Source organism: Periophthalmus magnuspinnatus, chromosome 9 (genome assembly GCF_009829125.3).
Source record: "Periophthalmus magnuspinnatus isolate fPerMag1 chromosome 9, fPerMag1.2.pri, whole genome shotgun sequence".
Taxonomy (NCBI): domain Eukaryota; kingdom Metazoa; phylum Chordata; class Actinopteri; order Gobiiformes; family Gobiidae; genus Periophthalmus; species Periophthalmus magnuspinnatus.
In genome coordinates this window covers 26003980-26029007 of record NC_047134.1, presented here as the reverse complement: position 1 = coordinate 26029007, position 25028 = coordinate 26003980, and the positions used below count along the sequence as shown (strand labels likewise).

Genomic DNA, 25028 nt, shown 5'->3' with positions numbered 1-25028 from the left:
AAAACATCAATTTTCTATATAACCTTTTTTGACGAGGTGGCCCACCTCTACCTGTATGGAGCTTGTGTTTCCTAGTACTTCCTCTCTCATATTTGTCTGTTTATGTCTGACTGTTCCCCCTTGCTCCTCCCTCTGTCCTGTCTCAGTGGCCGCTCCCCGCCATCGTCACCTCTCCTTTAAGAGGTTTTCTCTGTTCTCTCGGTTGCCAGGTAACCTCCGGCATGTCTGGGTGCTTTAACATTAGAGGATGGATGGCTAACTCTAAGTTAGCAACATGTGCGTGTTAAAAGGTTACACTGACGAGAGGTAGAAGAAGTTTGATCTCAGATAATTGTTTTGCTTTAAAATGGAAAATTAGACTTAAGCCGTTGAATGGCAACAATTGGCAAATCACAAACACTGAAACTCCTCCAGCTAAAGTAGTCCTGACTAAGCCAATTTACAGTGATGGAAGAAGTACTCACTTGTGTTACTTAAGTTAAAGTACTCATACCTGCTCTCAAATAAAGTAGTGAAAGTAAAAAGTGCCCACTTTAAAATGCACTTAAGTACAGTACAAATACCTAAAATTTGTACTTAAGTACAGCGCTTTATTACTTGTTCTTAGTTACATTGCAATACTGCCTCTAGCAACAAGATCGCAGAGATGGGTCCCCCCAGTGGCATTGAAAGATGGGTCAAATGCAGACGACAAGTTTCCCTACAGGGGCAATTAAGTGTACCTTAAAAAAATTATAATAATTATACAGCCTAAGTAATATAATGTCCCCTGCAAATTATTATACAAACCTCCAATGGGGTCTTATTGAACATGTTTCTAGAGGCAGGTTTAGCTGGTTTTATTATTATACCTGTCTAAGGAGTTCATATCACAGTGTTTTCTTAAATATTGAGTAAAAGTTTGCAGTCTTATCATTTTTAAAACAAAAATTATTATAGAAGTTATAAATTGGACATCCCCAGAATATATGCTACAGAACTGGTTAAAGCCAAGTATATCTTTTACTTAACTGTCATTATAGCAGGGGTGGGACAAGATCCAATTTCCACAAAACGAGAGACGAGATTGGGCCCATGAGAACAAGATAAGATCAGATTTTAACATAATTCATAATATATAAATTATTTTTTTCCTCACCATTTATGATTTATTTATGTTGTGTCTTATTTTTGTTTTTTGGAACTACAACTTATAACTTGCACTTTTCTGTCCAATCTAAATGTAAAAACACAGAGGAAAATCATGTTTGATAATTTTGTCTCGTGAGGTCTTGTGGTACGAGATCTTGTCCCATCCCTTTATTATAGTTGCGGTTTTCCTATTATCAATATAAAAAGGTTTTGGAGAACAGATCTGTCTTCATGCTCCATTTTTCCTTTTAGTCAAACAGAAACTAAATAAAAAAGTTTGTAGATCAAAAATGAAAGCATATTCCATCATTTATTTTTAAAATCCCGAGAATGAAAGATTTTAAAGGTCAAAAATGTCCACATGACTGGCTCTAGAAAGTGAGAAAGAAGTGAGAAAGATCAGTTCTGTTTTCTAGTCTTTGAACCGATTAAGTCATAATAATAATCATAATCACTCATTATATTGCTATACTATAGTGTCTTTCCTGTTACTATTTCAATTAAGAAATGCCATGTACAGCTAATAAGTTATCCCCATTAAAGAGCCCATGTTACATTATTTTATGATTTATGTTATAATGTTGTTTCCTCATCACAAACATACCCGGAGTTGTTGCTCAAACATGTATGAATGAAACACAACACAACTCTAAGTATGTTTTGGAGGAGGTAACAACATTATAACATGGCTTAAAACAATTCAATTTTGTGAAATATAGGACCTTACATAATAAGTTGGTAATCATTAATTTACATGTGACTCCAGGTTTGAAACAACTTCAGTATAAATCATTATTGGAGAGTTTGCAACTGCATGAAATGTATATGTTTTAGACGCATGGCAAAATATATTTAAAACAAACTAAGAATTTATGTAATAGTAGCAGGATTCTGCTAGCTTGGTGAAAACTTTCAGGTAACTTTATATTTATATCTGCTGCAGAGTTGGTTTGGTTTGTTGACTTCCATACATTAAACTAAATGCACTAAATCGAAGTTACAAGCAAAAAATGCAAAAACACAACCAATTTTAAAATGAACAAACATCAACATATATTTCGTGTGTGTGACAGTATCCTTTACTAACATGGTCTACAGTAATGACCCTAGTGCAGTCTAACCTCTAACTGGAAATAGTACTAGTTTGTGGCTTAACCAACATCACATTAATGTTATTAAACAAACAAAAAACTAAAAAAGAAACTAATGCAGTTGACGTGTCCAGGGAAAACTGTATCCTATGACTCACTGAGGCCCCCTACTGGACGGCTCACACCTATGGGTAATACAGCCATGCACAGCTGATGGATGTAGTGTATTTTTGCATGTGACGTTCCTGGATGTTTTGGAGGAAGTTAGCATGCCACTGTAAATCTTATGACTGTTGAATGACACACACAAGACTTACACATTTCAAGTTTCATTATGAAGCGGTAGAGCTGGAAACGTACTACAGGAAGTGATTCAGTACTACACCAAGTGATTCAGTATTACAGCAAGTGATTCAGTGTTTTATATTGTAGTCTAGTCAACATACTCAGGTAGGATTATCCCACATTGTGTGAATTATGGCAATAGTGTGTGATATATATTTTATATATATATATATATATATATACATATATAGTATAATTTTATTTATTTATTTATTTTTTATAGGTATTGAAGCAACTTAATAGTTAAACAACTGTCAGTGCTCTAAAGCTACAGCATAATTTAAGATAACCAGGTGTTCAGCCAGGTGTTTTTGTAGCAATAAAACCACCTGGAATTGAATCTAGATACGCTTAATGCCATACTGTGGAATATTCCGTAAATCAATAACATGGCGGCAGGCAGGTAGCAGACAGTCCATCCAAAAAGTTACATTGTGCTTCTTTAATCTTAGTAGTTTTGACTAGTTAAGATTACTTTATATGTTGGACCTACATTATTTGACTTGTTTCCATGCTTTTTAATTCAAGCTATTTATTTGCTCATAAAATGAGAAAATGGCTACTTCATTGGCCAGTATTTTTTCTTATATCTACTAATTTATTTTAGAACCAGTCAAAATTGTCATAAAACAACTGAAGCAATTATTCCTCTCTAGAGATGCTCTGATACCGATACTGATGTCAAATATTGGCACAGATACTGCAAAATTTGCTGGATTGGGTATTAGTTCCTTGATATCAGTTAAGTCGATTTCCTGTTTTGGTCTTTAATTGGGTGTAATTAAGACAATTTACAGGCCGATTTTGGCTTACAACATCTTGTAATGTTTGAGCCTTCATTTGTCCCACAACAGAGCTACAGAGCTGTTAAGACAAGTGTCTGTGGCTGTGGTTATGTTCTGTGTTTGTGTCTGAATGCTGCATATATGAATCACTCTCTTGTGAATATTTGCATGGTTTGTCTCAGGACAAGGTCCCATTCTTTGAGGAGCCATTGGAATCTGTGATGTTTGCCATGAATAATTTCATAACTTTCTTAAATATATTTCTCTGTATCTACTATGTTATGTAGTCATCAGGGCTTGGTTTTCTATAAATATTAGTGAAGAATTATTGAATTATATTATTATATTATTGAATATTTGAATGTATTATTTAGTAACTAACTCTTTATAAAGTAGTGGAATCTTGTTTGTAGGTGTGCAACCAGAAAATAGTCTCAACTTAACTATATATTAACCCATTTCCTTCATTAATCCCCTGTCTCCATTGTGTTGTACCATTATTTGTATGTCACTTATCCAGTTGTCTATTAATAGTAATAATAATAATAATAATGTGTTCATAACAGATTCACTGCATCTTGTCTCCCATTGAAACCTTTCAGAAAGTGGCTTCACTGCAAAGAAAACCATATCTAAATGGGTTAAAATGACTTGAATTCAGAATATCAATCTTAAAACCGCTTCATGCAACTTTCTGGTAGAGAGTGTCACTTTCTTGTTGCTATGGAGATGTTCAAATCTTAAGTATGGCATTAAATTAACCAAACAGGTGACATCAAAGGGCTAGGTATTTTTGTAGCTATAAAACCACCTGTAATTGAATCTAGATAGATATGTTTAATGCTATACAGTGGAATATTCCATAAAGCATCTGAGTAGTTTTGACTAGTTGAGATTACTTTACATTGGATCTACTTTACTTCACTTATGGATCGATTATTGGTTCCTTGATATCAGTTAAGTCCATATCCACCTAAACTTTTCCAGATGTGACATAATATTCTCAATTCAAGTCATATTAAACCCGGTTAGATATTGTGTTTTTTCCAGTGCAGTGCTTGTCCACAGAGCTCACAGATGACATCGTTCTAATGCTTGTACTTGTGTGTGTTTCAGAGTTCCGGTCCCCCTCTCACATAAGTGGTCTGAACCGCACGTCGTCTCTGAGCGGAGCCGACCGGACCGAGTCTCTGTCCATCAGCGGCAGCAACAGCCAACTCAACAACAGCCTCCCCGTGCAGCAGTACATCCCCGACTTCAACGTGCGGGCCCTCACGGACCTGCAGTTTGTCAAGGTGGCGTATTTATTGTTTTTCTCCTCCTCATCCTTCTTCTCCTGCTTCTCCTTCTTCTTCTTCCTCTCCTTCTCCTCCTCCCCCTTTTTTTCTCCTCCTGTTCCTCCTCATCATCATTAGGCCCGAGCCCATACAGGGCATAGGGCCTATTGCTTCCGCAACGATGAGTGCATGGGCGAATTCCATTGGGTCATCCCAATCAATAAAGTCAATCACACCCATGTGTTTTTTTGCTCCGTGTTGCCATGGCGATGCCAAACTGCCAATGTTATCCTAATGGGAAACCTCCCAATTTTTCCCATTCATGGGAACAATATTAGCTTCATGGAATAATGTGAAATTTAGCACCATGACTCTTCATGTCATCCTGATCAAAAAAGTCAATGGGACTCATGTCATTTTTTTCATTGGGTTGCCATGGCGATGCTCGAAAGAGCCTATGTTATCCTAATGGGAACATTTGCAAATTTTCGTACATTTCAAAGTCTTATAACGACTTGTTTGCTTCATTGAGGAATGTGAAATTTGGCACAGTGATTCTTCAGGTCGTCCCCGTCAAAAAAGTCCGTGGGGCCAAGTTTGTATTTTGCACAGTGTTGCCATGGCGATGCTTGGAAAAACCCATGTTTTTGCATTTTCTGCATCAGTCCACCCACTGTGTGTACACTTTGTTTAGTGACAAGTACAGCCCAAAGCTGCAATAACACAGACAAAACTGGCGCGTTAGCGACACCCACAGGGAGTGCCGGGTCGGCCGAGTGCGAAGCACCGCCCGCGAGGGCCGTTCGCTGCCACTTGCAGCTTTAATTACACTGGGTTACAAAAAAAACATTTTTGAAAGTTGTCTGTGTTTTTTCAACTAAATTAGGACCTTTTAGCACCGCTGAATCCAAAAATGTTTTTTCTCAGTCAGGTCAGGTTAGGCTAATTTGATTTTGAAAAATCCAATCTTCTGACTAAATTGATTACAATTTTGTGACATTATCAGTTGATTTTCTTTAATATTTCTCATCCAAAAAATGTTTTAGGAGATAAAAAATAGTTTTCTAACAGAATGTATTAATTAAATGTTACGTTATATTAATTGATAAAGGTAAGTACATGTAAATTGGAACGTTACGTTATCATTGTGCAAAATTCAGGACATGAACTTCTGTTTCTATGAACCCCTTGAATGCTCAGCAGCAGGGATGTCTCTCTTCAGAGTCCAACAGTAATCAGCCATCATGACTGCATCCCAGCGTCCCTGATACCTGGTCTCCATCTCTTTTATGTCCTGATGGAATCTCTCCACCTGCTCATCACTCAGTGATCCCAGATTCACAGGAAACCTGAACATTTAGCTCCTTTTGGGAAAAAGGATGTGGAGCATCATCATTAAAACCACACTGGAGGAATCTTTGTCACTGATGTCAGGAACTTCTACAAAGACAGGTACTGGAATTTCATCACAGTGAGCTACAGGACGACGTGCTGATTCACGGTCAGGATACTTGAGGCTGCTTCGGTTCTTTCTGTTCATCCCAGTCACATCAATAGCCCAGAAGTAGCTATTGATGTCGGCTCCCTCCAAACTTCAGACAACTCTTCTTGCCTTTAGTCCACTGACGCAGATACTCGGTGCATGACTTGCATGCCATGTGTGGCGCCCAAGCTTCATCTTGGTCACCAAGTTTAATACCAAAATAAGCATGGTAAGCACGCTTTATGAAACTTGTGACTTGATTCCTGTTAGGAACATTGGTGTATTCACTGCAGATGTAGCAGAATATGTCAGGCTTATTTTTGCAAGATCTTCTAGTCGAAGCCATTTCATTCACTTGTAATATAAAAAAAAAACAATTAGTCATAAGTTGGCACATGCAAAATCTTCAGAATTTGTTTATAGTGAGAAATATAACAGAATTTTGCATCATATGATGTGAAAATACTCATACATTTAAACAAAATTGTCCAAAAACAAATATGTAGCTTAGTTCAGAACGTTGACCTGATTGAGCAAAACCAATGTGATTTTTGGATTCAGCACATCAAAATTATCCTAAATCAGCTAAAAAATCTTAGACAATAAATTTAGTGTTGACCAGTGTTATTATTATTCCTACTATTTTTATTTTTTATGGTCTATCATTTTGTGAGCTTCCTCCTTTAGAAACAACATCATATTTAAAGCGTTGCCCGTTACTCAAACTATTGACTTCCTGTGGTGACACCTGTTTTAAAAAGGGTGTGCCATCTCACTCAGAATTCTTCTAAATAACAACTGTTTAATCAAACCTGTACAAACTTGTTTACTATGAGGCTTGGTTTAAATCTTGATTCTCCCCTTTGTGTTGTTTTCTTTAATCCACCCAGTATATCCAGTATGGGCTGGACGTCTCTGGCCACACGGAGACTCAAACACTTGTATCTACTTATATACAAATGTATTCTTGGTCAGCTTCCTTCATACTTGCAAAGGCACATAGTTCAGAGAGATACTGGTGCATACAGCCTTCGCTCACAGGATCTGTTTTTATTGTCTGTTCCCAGGGTTAGGTCTGAGTTTGGGAAAAAGGCTTTTCAGTTTTCTCCTCCTTGGGCCTGGAACCTATTACAAAATGACTTGAAAGTAAAGGAGCTGGTCTCCTTAGATTCTTTTAAACATTAGTGTGTAATTGTTTTAATTGAACCTGTTGAAGCAATTTGATCGATCTGTGTTTTTAAATTGTGTGTATATGTTTGTTTTTTTGTACCTAACACTGTGGCCTGTTGGCCAGGACGCTCTTGGAAAAGAGATTTTTTAATCTCAATGAGTCTTCTTCCTGGTTAAATAAAGGTTAAATAAAAATATCATACTTTCATTTGAGCTTTCAATTTCTATACGTCACAAAATTAATAACACGTTCACATAAATAACTATAGGAACATGAGGAAAATGGTGGTTAGACTTCCCACTGTGAGTCATACTAAACACTGACAAAACATTTATATTGAACTTATTTTAAATTATTTACGTTTCAAATACGCTTTAGTTTCTCTAAGTTTAAGTGCAACACGTACTACTTTACGCAACTAAGATATTACTATTGCTTAAAGGTCATTCTCCTCCTCCTCCTCCTTCTCCTTCTTCTTCTTCTTGATTGGCAAGAAGTTGGCAGAGTTCCCTCCTTTAGAAACAACAACATAGTGTATTTAAAGTGTTATATCAGTAAAAACTTTCCCCGTTAACCAAAACTATTGACTTCCTGTGGTGACACCCGTTTTAAAAAGGGTGTGCCATCTCACTCAGAATTCTTCGAAATAACAACTGTTTAATCAAACCTGTACAAACTTGTTTATTATGAGGCTTGTTTTAAATCTTGATTCTCCCCTTTGTGTTGTTTTCTTTAATCCACCCAGTATATCATACTTTCATTTGAGCTTTCAATTTCTATACGTCACAAAATTAATAACACGTTCACATAAATAACTATAGGAACATGAGGAAAATGGTGGTTAGACTTCCCACTGTGAGTCATACTCAACACTGACAAAACATTTATATTGACTTTTAAACTATTTACATTTCAGATACGCTTTAGTTTCTCTAAGTTTAAGTACAACACGTACTACTTTACGCAACTAAGATATTACTATTGCTTAAAGGTCTTCTTCTTCTTCTTCTTCTGCTTCTTCTGCTTCTTCTTCTTCTTCTGCTGCTTCTTCTTCTTCTGCTGCTTCTTCTTCTTCTGCTGCTTCTTCTTCTTCTGCTGCTTCTTCTTCTTCTTCTGCTGCTTCTTCTTCTTCTGCTGCTTCTTCTTCTTCTGCTTCTTCTTCTTCTTCTGCTTCTTCTTCTGCTTCTTCTTCTGCTTCTTCTGCTTCTTCTGCAAGAAGTTGGCAGAGTTCCCTTCTTTAGAAACAACAACGTAGTGTATTTAAAGTGTTATATCAGTAAAAACTTTCCCCGTTAACCAAAACTGTTGACTTCCTGTGGTGACACCCGTTTTAAAAAGGGTGTGCCATCTCAGAATTCTTCAAAATAACAACTGTTTAATCAAACCTGTACAAACTTGTTTATTATTAGACTTGGTTTATATTCTACAAAAATATAAGACTTATAAGACTTGTGAGCTTTAAGCCATGTGATAATGCAGCTACCTCCTCAAAAATCACACGTTTGAATAATCCTTTATCATTCGTCTGTCTACGTCTCTAAAGCTCAAAATGCTCTATTCCACCTTGTGATGTCATGAAGCGGTAGTTTTCAAGTTAACAGCTATTGTTAAACTTTAGTTTCGGAGCTGAAATCATCCAAACGATTCTAGTGAACGTGTGTGGAGTTTGAAAACACAGTGGAGCACTTCCTGTTGTGATGGTAATGTATAATTGCATTTGATCTGTGTGACTCAGATCCAGAGCGGACATCAAATTGTACAAAGGCTCTCACCCATCCTCCAGGAGAGCCTTTGGTGTCTTACCTGTCCACAGTTGTAAAAGTTCATTATCTCATGGATATGAAGCAAAAGTCACCCTGCTTTGATATGTATGTAGCCTTGTAATTCTGGTATAAATGCTCAGAGCTCAGATGCTCTGGGAGAGATCCTCTAAAGGAGAGACTCAGGGAGATTTTCTTGGGACACCAGAAGGCTACCAGTCTGTCCATATCTGTTATAACTAAGAATAAACCTTTTTGTATTTCATAACTCAACAGGCTTCGCAAATAAATTATTATTCATCAATAGAGTAATTTTCCAAAACACTGTATCACCACATGACATCACAAGGAGGAACCTGGAGTTGTGTTTTGTTTCATTCACACATGTTTAACTCACAAACTCTGCATATTTAGGCTGAGTTCTTCTCTCAAGCAGAAAACACTCTGTTCCACCTTGTGATGTCACGCAGTAATACAGGAAGTGCTCCACTGTGTTTTTAAACTACTTACACCTTCACTAGAATAATTTGGATGACTTCAGCCCTGGAATTGCCAATGTCTAATAAACAAAAGGTAAAAAGTAGCTGTTAACTTGAAAACACCTGCTTAATGACATCACAAGGTGGAACAGAGGATTTTGAGTTTTGGAGATGCAGAGAGCCTAATAATCCAGACTTACTCAAACATGTGTGAATTATACAAACACAACTCCAGGTATGTTTTGGGTGAGATAACAACATTATAACTTGACTAAAAGCTCAGAGGAATCAATTTTGCATAATATAGGACCTTTAATAGTATTTTAAAGTGACAGTATTCATACTTCAGTACAATGTTTACTCTACCCACCTCTGTATCTTTATAATTAACCCTATATTTTGTGTCATCTTCTCCAACCCCTACAGATCACCAGGGCCCAGTACCAGAATGGCTTGATGGCATCTCGCTTGGACAGCACCCCTCAGTCTCCAGAGAGCACCCATCAGACGCCCATCCTGGACCCTACCGTACCCCTTAGTACCACTACCACCACCACCCCTCCACCCTCCACCCCCCTGGCCATCTCAGATCTGAACAGGCAGGACTCAAATGTGCTAGAAAATGGACCGGATGAGACCACGTTACTCCTCCAGAATGAAATCCATGCCCCCCATAGTGCCCCGAACCACCACAGCTCTCTGGACAACAGTATCTGACCCTCAGCCCGACCCACTCACACTGCACATTTAGGCTGAGAGACACAGACTGTGCTTAAGAGTGGGAACAAGCAGATCCAAAGACGGTAGACATGCCAAAGGAAACACTGCAAATGTCTACAGAAGTTGAAATAGCTTGAATTTTGAATATTAATTTTGTTTTATTATTTTTACTCTAGATTTTTTTTTTTTTTTTTTGACTGGTATATTTGTTTATTTTTATTTAGAATGGATTATCCAAATTTTTACTAACATGATCTACAAAATTAGCCATAAATTCTCACTCCAGGGACAGATATTTTTTCTTAAAAGTACAAAAAAAATAAAAATAAAAATCTTGAAACATACAAAAGCGTAAACCAAAATCAGGGTTACAAGATGATTTTCAGAAATTATATTATCATAATATTAGTATTTAACCCATAGACTGTATAAAGAAGTGCAGTGTTCGGCTCCAGTTAAATGAAGCTCATCAAGTCTAGCAGTTATAAGGACGAATTTGGAGCAGAGTTCCATATTTGACAGCGAGTATCGTAGCAATCAAAGAGTCAATTCGGAGCGAAGCTGTTGAAGGTAACACCCCCTTCCCGCCCACACCGCTAATTTGGCAGGGTGTGGGCATTTAGCAACACTGTCAATGAAACCTGTTGCTAACGCTAGTGGGAGCGACCTTGGGGAAAGAAAGCACCTGATTTGTCTGTTATTAATGTTCATATCTTGAGCTACAGACACAACAGCAAAAAAACATACCAGGATCATGTTGAAGGGGTCAATACAAACATTTTAAGACCAAAATGACGAGCCTCACAACAGCAGTTAAAGAGAGAGGGTTGACAGTTCTTTAATGTAAAGTGAATTGGAGTTATAGTCGATGTAGCCGGAAGTGCGCCCTGCTTTGGAACGTGACAGCACGGTCATGGCAGCTAGTGCGTTAGCTATGTCCATTTATATATACAGTCTATGATTTCATCTTTATTAAAATAAGATTTTAGTAAATTAGTTAAAGAAAAACTAACAAATACACTAGTTAAAACCATTGTAAATGGACCAGAATTCAAATATTTTTCCCCCAAGAAATCATAATTACATATATAATTACAGTACAATTTATCTTTACAGTGGGGGTCCCAAGTTGCGCACAATGGTTTTTTATTAGCCCTGCTTGAAAAATGTGGATATCCATGATAAACCTACAAACCAAATAGATCTAAACAAGCCAAAATTCAAAGTTTTAAGTTTTAATTCAAGTTATTTTAAATCTGTAAACTTTGTGTTTTGCAGTGAACAGACATAAGGAAACTCCAGTTGTTTTGTAAGCCTGTGCACCTTCATGTAATTGGACCTCTGCTACCTTTCTTTCTCTGTCCTAATAGAAAGACTCAGGGAGACCCCACAACCCCTTTTTGTCCCTCCCAAGCTACTGTATGCCCCCGAACCCAAACAACTCTGCCGCATGTGTAGCACTGTGCAGTCTTCTTTCCATCTATCTCACCAGCTAGAAGGCAAAGAGCAACTTACACCAAGAAACACAACTTGCATCTTCCGTAAAAGGCTTAAAATGAACTGATATTTATTGAACTAATATGAGTGTTTGGGTTTATAGCTACTGTACTACTGTTTGTCTTTTCCTGGTTTGAGAAGTGATCGCCTCTTGTTGGCTTTTGGATTTTACAAGTAATTATGTCATAGGGAGAGTTTTAACCATAGAGAGCAGGGTCACAAATCAAAAGCTTTGGGGAAAATCAGCCATGTTTGTCCATAGAGATGCTTTAGCCTAAACAGTATAAAAAGCAAACAAAAGAGCTCTGAAATAATCACAATAACTTCCAAATTAGTTAGTTAGAATATTTATTTTAAGCCTACACATTTAATTCACATATTAACATAACCGCACAGACACAACAAACATTCACACACATCCAGACAAGACACTGGCCCAATGCTCTTCGACCCTACACCTCCCTCCCCTGATATTACCCTTTGTGTTGAGGACATCACTCTCTCACCTCCAGGTGTTTCCTCATTATTTCTCTTTTAAATACACTTTTAACCTGATCCAGATTCGTACAAACTTTTAATTCTTCTGTTAAGCTGTTCCACAGACTAACTCCACTGAGATGGGCATTGATTTTAAAGTAGCTCTACATTTAGGTTGATATAATACTTTTACCTCTGAATGTGTAACTATGATGAGCATCTCGAAATCTTGATACAGATCATGTAAATTGGCTACAAGGGAGTGAATAGATGCCCTGAACATTATCTTATTCATGTGCCTGTACAGGGCAAAGGGCATGAACATCGTCCTCTCAGTCGCCCCCAGCCTTAACAACACTATTAGTTTATAGTCAACAATGAGTCAAAGTGACAGGGCTGAAAATCACTGTATATCATCTAAAGAAGTGGGGTGTCATAAGTTGTTCAATTTATTGTGATAACTATCATGGTTTATGTGTGGTGGAATCGCAAATTTCCATAGAAATTTTTTTCAATTTTTCAATTTTGAAAGCTTCAAACTTCGGCTCTGAGCATACAAAAATAAATAAACAAAATTCCTAAGAAAAATTAAGAAATGGGTTCGTATTGCTGCTGTTGAGCAAAATATGTATAAGTTTTTAATCACTACATTTAACACTTTAAAAATGTACTTTAAGATCAAAAAGTAAAAGTATTTTACACAAGTGTTGTTGATTTGTTAAACGGGTATTTAAATACTTTTTCATTTGATACTTTGACTTTTACTTGAGTAACTTTTTATCTCTGTATCTGTACTTTTACTTAAATAACAAAACTGAATACTTCATCCACAACTGAAAATGGATAACAGCCCCAGGCCGTCACTGGTAATACTTTTGAGTGAAGGCAAACCCAAATAACACCACATGTTAAAATCATCGATTACTTTTAAGCCAGCCATTACTTTTGGGAGGTGTAACAACAAAAACACAGTTGCAAGATATTGCTTACATAGTTTTGTTTTTTTTTAACTACACATTTTAAACCTGATTTGATTAGTTTTAGCGATCTAGGTAATGATTTTACTATATTACAAAAACTACTTGCATATTTCATTGTAGCTGCTCCCCATCGCTATGACATATTAGGTGTTTTAAATTTCATGTCATCTGAAAACCAGCAATAGGTCTCTCTATAAACTGTTTCTTGATAATCAGCCTGAATGAGTCACTGGGTACATCGGCTTTGATTTTGTGTTTCTTTCGTTTGTGTTTCTTTTCTTTCCTTATCGTAGCAGCTGATGCCTGCGGTTCTGTGCCTGTATGCAAGTGTCTGAACTAAAGTGTGCATGTGACCAAAATACCATCACTTAAAGGTGTACTATGTAACTTTTCTCATTTAGGCACCACCGCCGCCTGCTTGTCTCCATGGAGATGTCATTGCTATACCTGGAATGTTCCACAGTTTGGCATTAAGCTTCTCTCTCTCAAGCAGGTAATGAAACTAAGCCAAGTTACAGGTCAGACAGAATGTTTGTCCACTGATCTGAAGGTTGGCAGTTCAATATCAGCTCCCACAGATGAATGCTGTCGTTGTGTCGTTGGGCAAGACACTTAACCCACCTCGCCCCCAGTGTCTGCGTACACTGGTGTATGAATGTGTGTGAATGGGTGAGTGGTTCCTTAATGTAAAGCTCTTTGAGTGCCTTGAAGGTGGAAAACCGCTATATAAAAATCTGATCATTTACCAGATCTGTGGGAAGGCGAGCTGGCTCACTGTAGGAATACTTGTTCATCACTGCAATAAAAATGCCTCTAATTGAATAAATAAGATAGATTAAGTTGAGATGAGAAGTTTAATGACCTACTGTGGAACATTTCAGGAAAAACAATAACATTTCCATGGAAACAAGCAGATGGCAGACTATCCATCAGAAAAGTTACATAGTGCACCTTTACTTTGTTGGGAACACAACCAAAAGAGGGGATCGCGTTCACCTCATGACTAGAAAATTCTTACTAGAGTTTTATTTATTGTATCCTTCAATGCAAGTGTGTATATAAAGATATTGTATTTGTGAAACGATTTATGAGTTTTCTTGCTATTTGATTTTACATTGCGTTTCTTTTATATGTTTTTAATTGGTTTGGTGGGGTTGGGTTCACACTGGTGTATTTGTAAATTATTATCGTTTTTCCCCAAAGCCAATCCGTGAATAAGGAACATTACACTCCTTTTTTTTACTGTACCTGTACGCACCTGTCATTTTAAATTAAAGTTATAGACTGCCAAATACTATGACTGCCCTGTGTTTCTTTTGGGGTGGAGACGAAATCTATAATTCTCTCAAGTAAATGAATACGGGTGGGCTGAAAATGTAGGTGAACAAGGAAAGAAGATTTTAAGGTGTAACTGGGTGGCACATAGCTCAGAGTGCTCATCTTCTGATCCAAAGCCTAACGGTTTGAATCCCGCTCTCAACATAAAAACATCGTTGGTAGAGCAGCTGCTGGTCCACAGGTTGGCAGTGCGATTCCAGCTTCCACAGATGATACTACCATTGTGTCCACAGGTAAGACACCCAGGGCTGATTCACACCTGAAAGTCCACACCAAAGTCCAGAAGTATTCTATTATTTTTGTTCGTTCCTTGGACTTGTTTTCACACTACTTGCCTCAAATCCAATCAGACTTCCCCTGGCACTATTTCTACTGTTGTCATGACAACAAGAGCACACATCATGAACGTGGAGCGTCTTTGGGGAAGTAGACATGAGCAAGACGGGGCCGGGGCTTTTCAGGGCCACAAACTGTACATATAAATGGACATCGCTAATGTGCTAATGCCGCTTTCCAAATACGAAGTGATCATGAGCGAGCTTCTAGCTCCAACGACTCTGGCTCTGAAATATTGTCACCCCTCCCTTGGTAACTGCTGCTGTCAGGCTCGTCATTATGGTCTTAAAATGTTCAGATTAACCCGCCTTACATGATCCTGGTGTTTTTATTTCACTATTTTGTCCATGAATCAAGATGTGAACATTAATAACAGACAAATCAGTCAACTTCTTATTCTGAGGTCTCTCCCGCTAGTGTTAGCAACAGGTTTGATTGACATCGTTGCTAAGAGCACAGTCCCTGCTAAACCAGCGGTGCAGGCGGAAATGGCCATTCCCTTCAACAGCCTCACTCCGGATTGGCTCTTTGGTTGCTATGATACTCGTGGTTGGAATTCCAAATGTGGAATCGGCTCCAAATTTGCCCCTGTAACTGCTACCTTCGATAAGCTTCATTTGACTGGAGCCGAACGCTATGGGTGACGTCACCCTCAGTCCACTTCTTTATACAGTCTATAGCAGGGACGTGCGCAGACAGAGGACAGGTGGTGCTTAAGGCCCTGCCCCTTTGACTTAAGTGCCCTCGTAGTTAACATATTTTTTAGGTTTAATATTTCCCCCAAGAAAACAGCACAAGTGTAAAAGCTGTTTTATACTCTCAACTTTAATATATAATAATTTCACTGCCATCCACACCTGGACTTTGGACCAAACCAAACTGGAAAATCTAAAAGTCCCGCCCAAAGGTTACAAGTGTAAAATCCATCTTGACCCCAGTGTCTGTGTATGGATGTGTGTGTGAATGTGTGTGTGAATGTGTGTGAATGTGTGTGAATGTGTGTGAAGGTGTGTGTGAATGTGTGTGTGAATGTGTGTGAAGGTGTGTGTGAATGTGTGTGTGGGGGTGTGTGTGTGAATGTGTGTGTGAATGGGTGAGTGGTTCTTCGATATAAAGTGCTTTGAGTGCTTGTCCGTAGAAAAGCTCTGTATAAGTTCTACATATTTACCACTGGGTGGACAGAGACAATTTAACACAAATCAGATTAATAGGACTGCTGCCTCCATTTTACCAGTGGTGGATTAAGTACTAATTCCCTTACTCAAGTAAAAGTACAAATACAGAGGCAGAAAGTTACTCAAGTAAAAGTAAAAATATCACATGAAAAAATCTGCTTAAGTAGAAGTATTTAAGTACCTGTTTAAAATGTACTTTAAGAGTAATGTTTAAACTGTAAAAGCAGTTATATTGATTTAGAAATTATACATATTTTGGTCAAGAGTAACAATACGAATCAATTTCTAAATTTTTCTTTTTCTTCTCTTCTTGTTTGCTCAAAGTCAAAGCTTGAACTTGAAAAAGTTGCAAAAGTGTCCAATCAAGTGTAACTTTAATATGGAAAGTGGTTGTACTGTTCTTAAAATACACTCATGTTTTTGATTTAAAAACTGCATCAAGGCTGGGTCTTTCACTAACACTAATACAGCACTAACAGACAGGAATAAAGTATTTTCCAAAACTCTTTTCTTTATATTGTGGCAGCCGCCAGTGAATACCTCTGCATTTAAACATGCAATATGTACCTTTAAATACAGAGTATAACTTTCTGGAGGTGGCACGTCGTATGCATGACTAATGTAAAACCATATTTTGGAACAACATGGAGATGGATACTGTGGAATATTATAACCAATGGAACAACATTTCAAAGGAAACAAGCAGGTTGAAGGTCTCTCTAGGACAAATAAAACACTACAATCACATGCACAGCAGTCTAACAGAAGTGAACATGATCCTTTGGAGAAGTGTGTGCTGTTGTGAAATCCTGCTCCCGCGCTGACATCACTGGGAAATTTGGCTGTAAAACTGAAATGAGCGGATCCATGACTGACCTGATACTGTCATTAATCCAGTAAACAGGTTTATGGTGCTGGACTTGTGGAACCTGTAATGAGGAAATACAGATAGTAAGCGAGTGTAAGAATACTCATGTAGAACAGGCTTCTTTGGAGATATAAAGTTGAAACCAGAAGTCTACATACACTATATAAAATACACATATGCTTGTTTTCTCAGTCTGATATGAAATCAGACTAAACGTTTACTGTTTTAGGTCAGTTAGGATTAACAAGATTATTTCTATTTGATAAATGCCAGAATAATGAGAGAAGGATTCTTTTTGGACAAATTTTCATTACTTTCTTTAAAGTCAGAAGTTTACATACATTTCATTAGTATTTGGTACCATTGCCTTTAAACTGTATGATTTGGGTCAAATGTGTTACGGCCCCTGGCCGTTAGCTCCTCCTACTGTGTGCCTCTCCCCTTTTCTCTCTCTTCCTCTCTCTCGGCCCCTCCAGTGTATCCCACAGCTGGTGTTGACTGACAGCCCTGCTCTACCTGCGATTGGAGGGACAATCAAGGCTTGGCCAATCGTCGCCCTCCACCTGTGGCTGCTCCAGTTTAAAGGGACCCGCCTCCTGCTACTACTGGCTGCCAGATTCTGGCTGTGAATCGACATGCCATTTCATTGACTTTGCACTCTATTCTTTATGTTGTTTTTTTTTGGATTGTAATTCTATGTTGTTAACTGCCCTTCATTTTCCCTACATAAAAGCTACTTATTTTATTATACTATCTTGTGTTGCCTTCCTTTTTTCCCTAGGAAACAGTTTGTAACACATTGGGGGCTCGTCCGGGATCCAACAATCATTCCCAGATAATAAGTGGCCAAATTTAATTAGTAGGTAAGTGCAGGGTAAGCTAATTTTAATTGGATTTAAAACAAAAAAAAATGGCATCATTCGACCTGCAAGAGTTTGTGGACAACCCCACAATCGACCAAATAGTTGTTTGCAAAAAGGAGTTAATTGTTATTGCCGAATATTTCAACATTTCTTACCCCAGAATGGCCAGAAAAGATGACCTCAAGCGGCTCGTGAGGGACGGGTTGGTGGAGAGGGGTGTAAGGTATTTCTTAACAATGTAACACTACATCAGATGCCTGTAGCCCTATTCACCAAGGACTGTGTGACCCTCACCCTGAGAGGGTCATAAAACAATGAGATTGTTTGATTTAAAAACACACATTGTTTGATTTTGCCAAAAGGTTTTTGACGTGTGACCACATGTTGACGAGAAGAGGTCCCGCCTCACACGCACACACACACCCATGCACTGGGAGACCATATAAAAGCTGTTAACACAAACATCTCAGGACTCTCTCTCTTCCTATCTTTCCTGAGAGTCCGGTGCTTCATTGTTCACTTTACCTGTGAGGAACTCATTAAACCCTTCTGACTTATACTTCAGTCTCTTAGTCCTCTTTGACGCTTGCACCAGAAACGAACAATTCTAACAGGGGCGTGTTCCAGAGGCTGGAGGACCTTCTGAAGCACCTTCTCTAAACCCTGTGCTCACGATTACCCTGAAGCATGAGGAAAGACCTTCGCGTACTCCTCCTAGGGCAGAGGGTTCGATTGCTGGGGCTGATGAACGGACTGAGCAACCGCTCACACTCCCCCGGTTTGATCCCCTCTCGTCTACCTCCTCTCCCGGATCCAAGGATGCTGCTCAGCGTGAGGTGCGCGTGGCGCGCATCCAAATGGAGGCCGAGGACAAAGAGCGGAATCGTAGAGCTAAACTCGAGTTGCAAATCAGAAAACTTGAGATTGAGGCTGACACGGCCGTGAAGCTGAGACGCCTTGAGCTAGAGGCCGAAGGCCGCCTCTGGCTCAGTCCTACCAGCCCTGGACTCGCTGCATCTGCCCTCTCCTCCACCGCTCAGACCTGCCCAGCGATTGACGTGAGTAAATACATCCCACTTGTCCCAATATTCAGAGAGAGTGAAGTTGACTCCTATTTCGCAGCTTTTGAACAAATTGTGATGGCTTTAAGCTGGCCTCGTGATGTTTGGCCCCTCCTGTTGCAAAGCAAAATGTACGGCAAAGCTCAGGAGATTATTGCTGCACTTCCCCTAACTGAAAGTTTGAGTTATGACACAGTCAAAACTGCCATTTTACAAGCCTAGGAGTTGGTACCGGAGGCGTACCGGCAAAAATTTAGAAATCTCTGAAAAGCCCCAAGCCGTACATATGTTGAGTTTGCTCGGGAAAAAGGAACGTTATCTGTTTCTTCTGCTAAAGCCCAAAATTTTGATACCATACGGGAGTTAATTTTGTTCAAGGATTTTAAGAAAATCCTCCCTGATCGAGTGGTTGTTTATTTGAATGAACAAAAGGTGAAAACTCTGTCTGACGCTGCTGTTTTAGTCGACGAGTATGTGTTACTCATAAGTCTAATTTTTCTGTAAATCTGGGTGAGAGGTTACGTGTGTCAACCCCCCCCCGCAAACAATAGAATGTTATTACTGCCACCTGCCTGGACATGTCATTGCCGACTGCTCTGCCCTCAAAAGAAAAGCGGACTTGTCCGCAACCCAAACAAAAGGTGTTGGGTTCATTAAATTAGGCCCAGGTAGCTTAGGTCCCAATGCCAGCCTAAAGTCTGACTCGTGTTTTGAGACATTTATTTTTCAGGGACTAGTTTCTTTGACTGGCGAAGCATCTGATCACCGCCCCATCCGCATCCTGAGAGACACTGGTGGCTCCCAGACAGTTATTCTATCCAGTGCGCTCCCGTTTTCTCCTGGGTCATCTTGTGGGTACCGAACTATACTGCGGGGAATAGAAATGGGAGTTAGTCCCACGCCTGTTCATTTTGTCCATATAACATCTAAACTCGTTTCTGGCATTTTCCCTGTAGCCATCTGTCCCGCCTTGCCCATAGAAGGAGTAGAAATGCTGATGGGAAATGACATTGCAGGGGGTAAAGTAACTCCTTTCCTCGAGGTAGTTGATTCCCCGTCATGTGGCGGTGCACTTTCTGGCGCATCAGAACTGTATCCAGTCTGTGCCATCACACGCGCCGCCGTGCGCAAAAACCCTGAAATAAACTTGTCTGACACTTTTCTCGCTACTGCGACATCCGAAGCCTCTGTTCCAAAGCCGGAGGTAAAGCCCCACGGTATAGCCCAACTGCCGCAAAAATCTAACGCCGCTAACCCACTGATTTCTCCCCCTACAGAGAATTTGCCATTACCGTGCTCCCGTGACCAGCTGTGTGCAGAGCAGAGGGCGGACCCAACACTACGCTCTCTATTTTCCAATGTGGTGAGTGAGAAACAACTGGACAACGCAAAACCCGGCTACTTCCTTTACCATGATATGCTAATGCGTAGATGGTCCCCAAATTGTGTGGAGGAACGAAAGTTCCGTATGTAACTACGGTTCTATGAATCCCGGATGACCGCCAGAGGCGGTGCTTCAAGCACTGGATGATCACTCTTGCGCATGCGCAGGTCGAGATTTAATAACAACAAATTCACCTATGACCTTCCGGTGACCCACGTGAGGCTATATAGTCACGTGACTCCGGAAGCACAGTCCCTTAACCTTCTCGCGAGGGCACGAGGATTCCGAGGGACAGAGACCTCTGGCGGTCATCCAGGATTCATAGAACCGTAGTTACATACGTAACTTTCGTTCTATTTCATCCCTTCTAACCGCCAGAGGCGGTGCTTCAAGCACTGGATGACTTGTAACAACATGGTCACAAGGAATCCATAGACCATGACAAGTAACCTACCTCCTCATAATGAAGCATGATGCTTGCGTAACACTCCATCCAGGGGATGGGGGACCGCGAAATTCACCCGGTAAAATCTGGCAAACGTGCAGGGTGAGGTCCAAGAGGCCGCAGCACAAATCACATTTAGGGGAATCCCATGCATAGCAGCCCAGGAGGTAGAAAGGCCCCTGGTTGAATGGCATCTCACGCCCTCAGGCATCAGCCGCCCCTTGCGAGGTATAAGCATGTTTAATGTTCTCTTCAACCCACCGAGAGAGATGCTGTGTAGAGAGAGCCCTACCCTTACGTGGTCCAGCATAACACACAAACAGACTTTCCGACCGTATTATACCTGCCGTAACCTGTATATAAGCCTCCAATGAGCGAACAGGGCATAAAGGTTCTGTGGTGAATTCCATGCCAAACCTCGCTAACTGGAGTGGTTGGGCATTATCAGCAGAAGATAACACCTTAGGGAGAAAAGAGACGTTAGGCCAGAGAGTTACACCTGAGCCATCAGCATGCTATCTACAGCAGGACTCATTGACAGACAGGGCCTGCACTTCACCCACACGCTGCCATGACCCGAAGCCATGGTGAGGAGAAATGCCGTCTTAAACGACAGCCACTTAATGTCTGCCTGGGCAATAGGCTCAAATGGATGAGCTTGCAGAATCTCCAGGACCAGTGATAGATCCCATGAAGGAGCCACTGGTCGTGTAGGTGGGTGAAGCCGTCTAGCACCTTTCAAGAAACGGGAAACGTTCTTGTCACTGCCCACAGTGCCACCATTCACACCACTGTGCCAACAAGATATTGCAGCCACATATACCTTTAATGTCGAAGGCGACAGACCATGATCCAAAATTCCTGCAAAAACGCCAAGATAGCAGAGACTGAATAGCGCACCGCATCTTGTCCATGTCCTTTGCACCATTCCTCAAACAGTTTCCACCTGTTCGTGTACAGCCGCCGTGTCGATTGTGCCCAGGCATTGCAGATAGTATGTCCTATTCCTCCAGCATACTCTGAGAATGCGACACCGGGCCTTGCAGAGGCCACACCCAGAGCTGAAGGCGGTTGGGATGGGGATGCAGTATTTGTCCCCCCAGCGGTGTTGTCCCTCAGAGAGAACCAGAGAGGGCAATGGGTCGCTTGCTGTGAAGCGAGCAGATCCACTTCGGCCCTGCCGAAGACCCTCCAGATGGTGCTGACCACCTCTGGGTGAAGCTTCCATTCCCCCGGCAAGAGAGTCTGGCGAGAGAGGAAATCTGCCACCTGATTCAGCGTCCCCGGGAGATAGGCTGCCCGCAGGCTGGCAAAATGGATGGACGCCCACATGAGAAGCTGCTGTGCTCTCTGTGTGAGATTCACTGATCTGGTCCCTCCCATGTGATTTATATGGTAAACCACCGACCTGTTGTCTGAACCTACAAGCACATGCCTGCCTTGCAAGTTCGGCAGAAAATGGTGCAGTGCCAAGTCCACAGCCATTAACTCCAGCACATTTATGTGTTCTTTGATCAGACTCGAGGTCCATGTCCCTTGTATCACACGACCTTGCCACGTTGCGCCCCAACCCGTGGAGGATGCAGCCTCTTGCGTCTGTGTGCAACCCGAGTTGGATCCAGATGCAGGCTGTTCAGCCACATCTGCATCGGCCGTAATGAAAGTAGCCCCAGCGGAACTACACTGGAGGCTGCAAGCAACCTGCCCAGAAGCTGGAGATAATGTAGGAATGGCAGGGCCTCTCCCTCTTGGAATGCAACCAGCATCCCCATGATGTTGTCGACCCTTGTGGGAGAAGGGCACGCAACCATGGTGACAGTGCTTAAAGCCATCCCCAAAAAGACAGTGTCCTGGGTCGGGACCAGATTGCTCTTGTCCATATTCACACAGACCCAAGCGGCTCACATGCTCGAGTCGTCGAGGTAAGGTAGAATCTTCAAACCCCGCGCCTGTAGTGGAGACAAGGCTGCTGCCACCACTCGAGTGAACACCCCGGGTGACAGGGACAGCCCAAGTGAGAGGACCCTGAACTGAAAATGTCTCCCCTGAAAAGCAAAGCGAAGGAACCTCCAATGATTGCGTGTGATCGGTACATGAAAATAAGCATCTTTCAGATCGATTGTCGTGAACCATTCACCTGGGGAAAGTGCCTGAAGCATCTCTGAGGTGTCAGAACACGCATCCAAACCGTCCCCAGTATACGGGTCAGTGTCGTGGAAGTGCGTATCTGACGCCGCCACAGACAAGGCATCGTCTACACAAACAGAAACCACATCCCGCTGGGCAGCTCGCTGGCCGCTATCCCGAGTCTGCATGGACTCAATGAGAGCTTTCATTCTAGTGAGCTCTGAAGTAAGGCTATCCACCTTCGAGGATAATCCCGCAGAGCGATCCCCTTTGCTGCGCTTATGCGGAGTAGGGGAAGCGTCGACAGCAGAGCACTTTCTCCTCACCTTCCCGCTCGCCGGCAACTGGGTGTCCTGTATATCAGAGGGCCCAGTTCCTCCAAACACGGCCAGGCGGTCAGCACGCAGGGATCTCGGCATAATGCTGCAACTCATGCAAGCATTCTCCGTCAAGCCCTCCTTAAGGTGGTCCACACCCAAACATAAGGGACATAAATCATGTCCATCCTCAGGTTGAAGCGGGGTCATGCAAGCTCTACAGCACATGGACTCCATCACAACAGACGCTAGATCTGGTCGAGCTGAAAACACCACTCTTGATCCGCCAACTGGGATTAAAAAATACCACGTCGAGCCGAAAACGCCACTGGTGGTAGACTCAAAAACTCAAAGCGAACAGTAACACTGCTGATAAGAATGAGCTAAAGAACCGAGCACGGTTCCAAAATAACAGAGATATTTTAGCCGAATGCGGCAATAGTCAATGCAAAAAGTCGAGCTGAACCGAACACAGCAGCAAATACAAACCAGCTCCACCGACCCGGTGTCGATTCCAACAAAAAATGCAGAAACTACTTACCATACAGTCCTTGTGAAACGTGCACCTCACCGGCGTCAGGGAACCACCTGCTCCAGGTGAGGCAATCCGCCCCACTCGCTACCCCGACACTGCACTCAAATCACAAGTCACGGGACTCTGAGCAGTAAGCTGTCTCCAAAGGGAGAAAACAATTGTGGTACCAAGCAATATTCGCGAGTAGCTACAACACACTCGACCTAAGCGCGAGAAGAAAAAAGGGACTGTGCTTCCGGAGTCACGTGACTATATAGCCTCACGTGGGTCACCGGAAGGTCATAGGTGAATTTGTTGTTATTAAATCTCGACCTGCGCATGCGCAAGAGTGATCATCCAGTGCTTGAAGCACCGCCTCTGGTGGTCAGAAGGGATTAAATAGAACCAAATCTTAAACAGTTTGCCAAATTGTAATTCCCACTAAGTATCGTCCGTTCATCCTAACATTAGGCCATGAAAGTCAGTGGTCAGGACACTTGGGGGTAACCAAAACGTACCAGTCTGTTCTTAACCAATTCTTCTGGAATGAAAAAAGATGTAACTACACACTGTCGCACCTGCCATGTGTGCCAAGTTATGGGTAAACCTAACCAAACAATTCCCCAAGCACCTCTGCATCCTATCCCTGCTTTTGATCAGCCATTCGACCGTGTCATAATTGACTGTGTTGGTCCCCTACCCCGAACTCCAAGCGGATATGAGTACCTACTTACCATTATGTGCGCTGCCACTCGTTTTCCCGAAGCTATTCCTCTGCGAAAAATTAATTCCTGTGCGGTGCTAAAAGCGTTGACGCACTTCTTCACCCTCTTTGGTTTGCCCCGAGTCATCCAAACTGACCAAGGGGCTAACTTCCAGTCAAACATATTCAGAGAAGTAATCCATACTCTGGGCATTCAACACGTCGTCTCAAGTGCGTATCATCCTGAGTCACAGGGCGATTTGGAAGGTTGGCACCAAACTTTAAAATCCATGTTAAAAAAGTATTGTTTCCAAACGGGTAGAAGTTGGGATAAGGGTGTTCCGTTTGTCCTGTTCGCTGCTAGAGATGCTGTCCAGGAATCCTTAGGTTTTAGTCCAGCCCAATTGGTTTTTGCTCATTCCCCTCGTGGCCCTTTAAAGGCACTAAAGGAAAAGTTCCTTTCCCCGTCCTCTTCTCCTAATAACCTACTCGATTATGTTAGTACATTCCGTGAGCGTGTCCTGAAAGCCAATGAACTGGCCAAAATAACGTTAGCCAATGCTCAGACAAAAAGGAAGTGTCGTTTTGACAGAAAGGCTGTGAAACGTGAATTCAGCGCAGGTGACGAAGTGCTCGTCCTTCCCATCCCAGGCCATGCGCTTTCTGCTAAATTTTCCGGCCCTTACGTGATTAAACAAAAA

The 25028-nt window shown here is 41.2% G+C and overlaps 1 protein-coding gene across 1 annotated transcript in view; it reads left to right on the top strand.

Annotated features, from left to right (window-relative positions):
* Positions 1-14493, top strand: part of LOC117375627 (metal transporter CNNM4) — a 58161-nt gene extending 43668 nt beyond the window's left edge. Inside the window, exons 6-7 of the mRNA XM_033971927.2 lie at positions 4469-4647; positions 9949-14493. Of these exons, the coding sequence (XP_033827818.1) occupies positions 4469-4647; positions 9949-10239 (470 nt within the window). The 3' untranslated portion in view covers positions 10240-14493. The remainder of the gene's footprint in view (positions 1-4468; positions 4648-9948) is intronic.
* The last annotated feature ends 10535 nt before the right edge of the window (positions 14494-25028 follow it).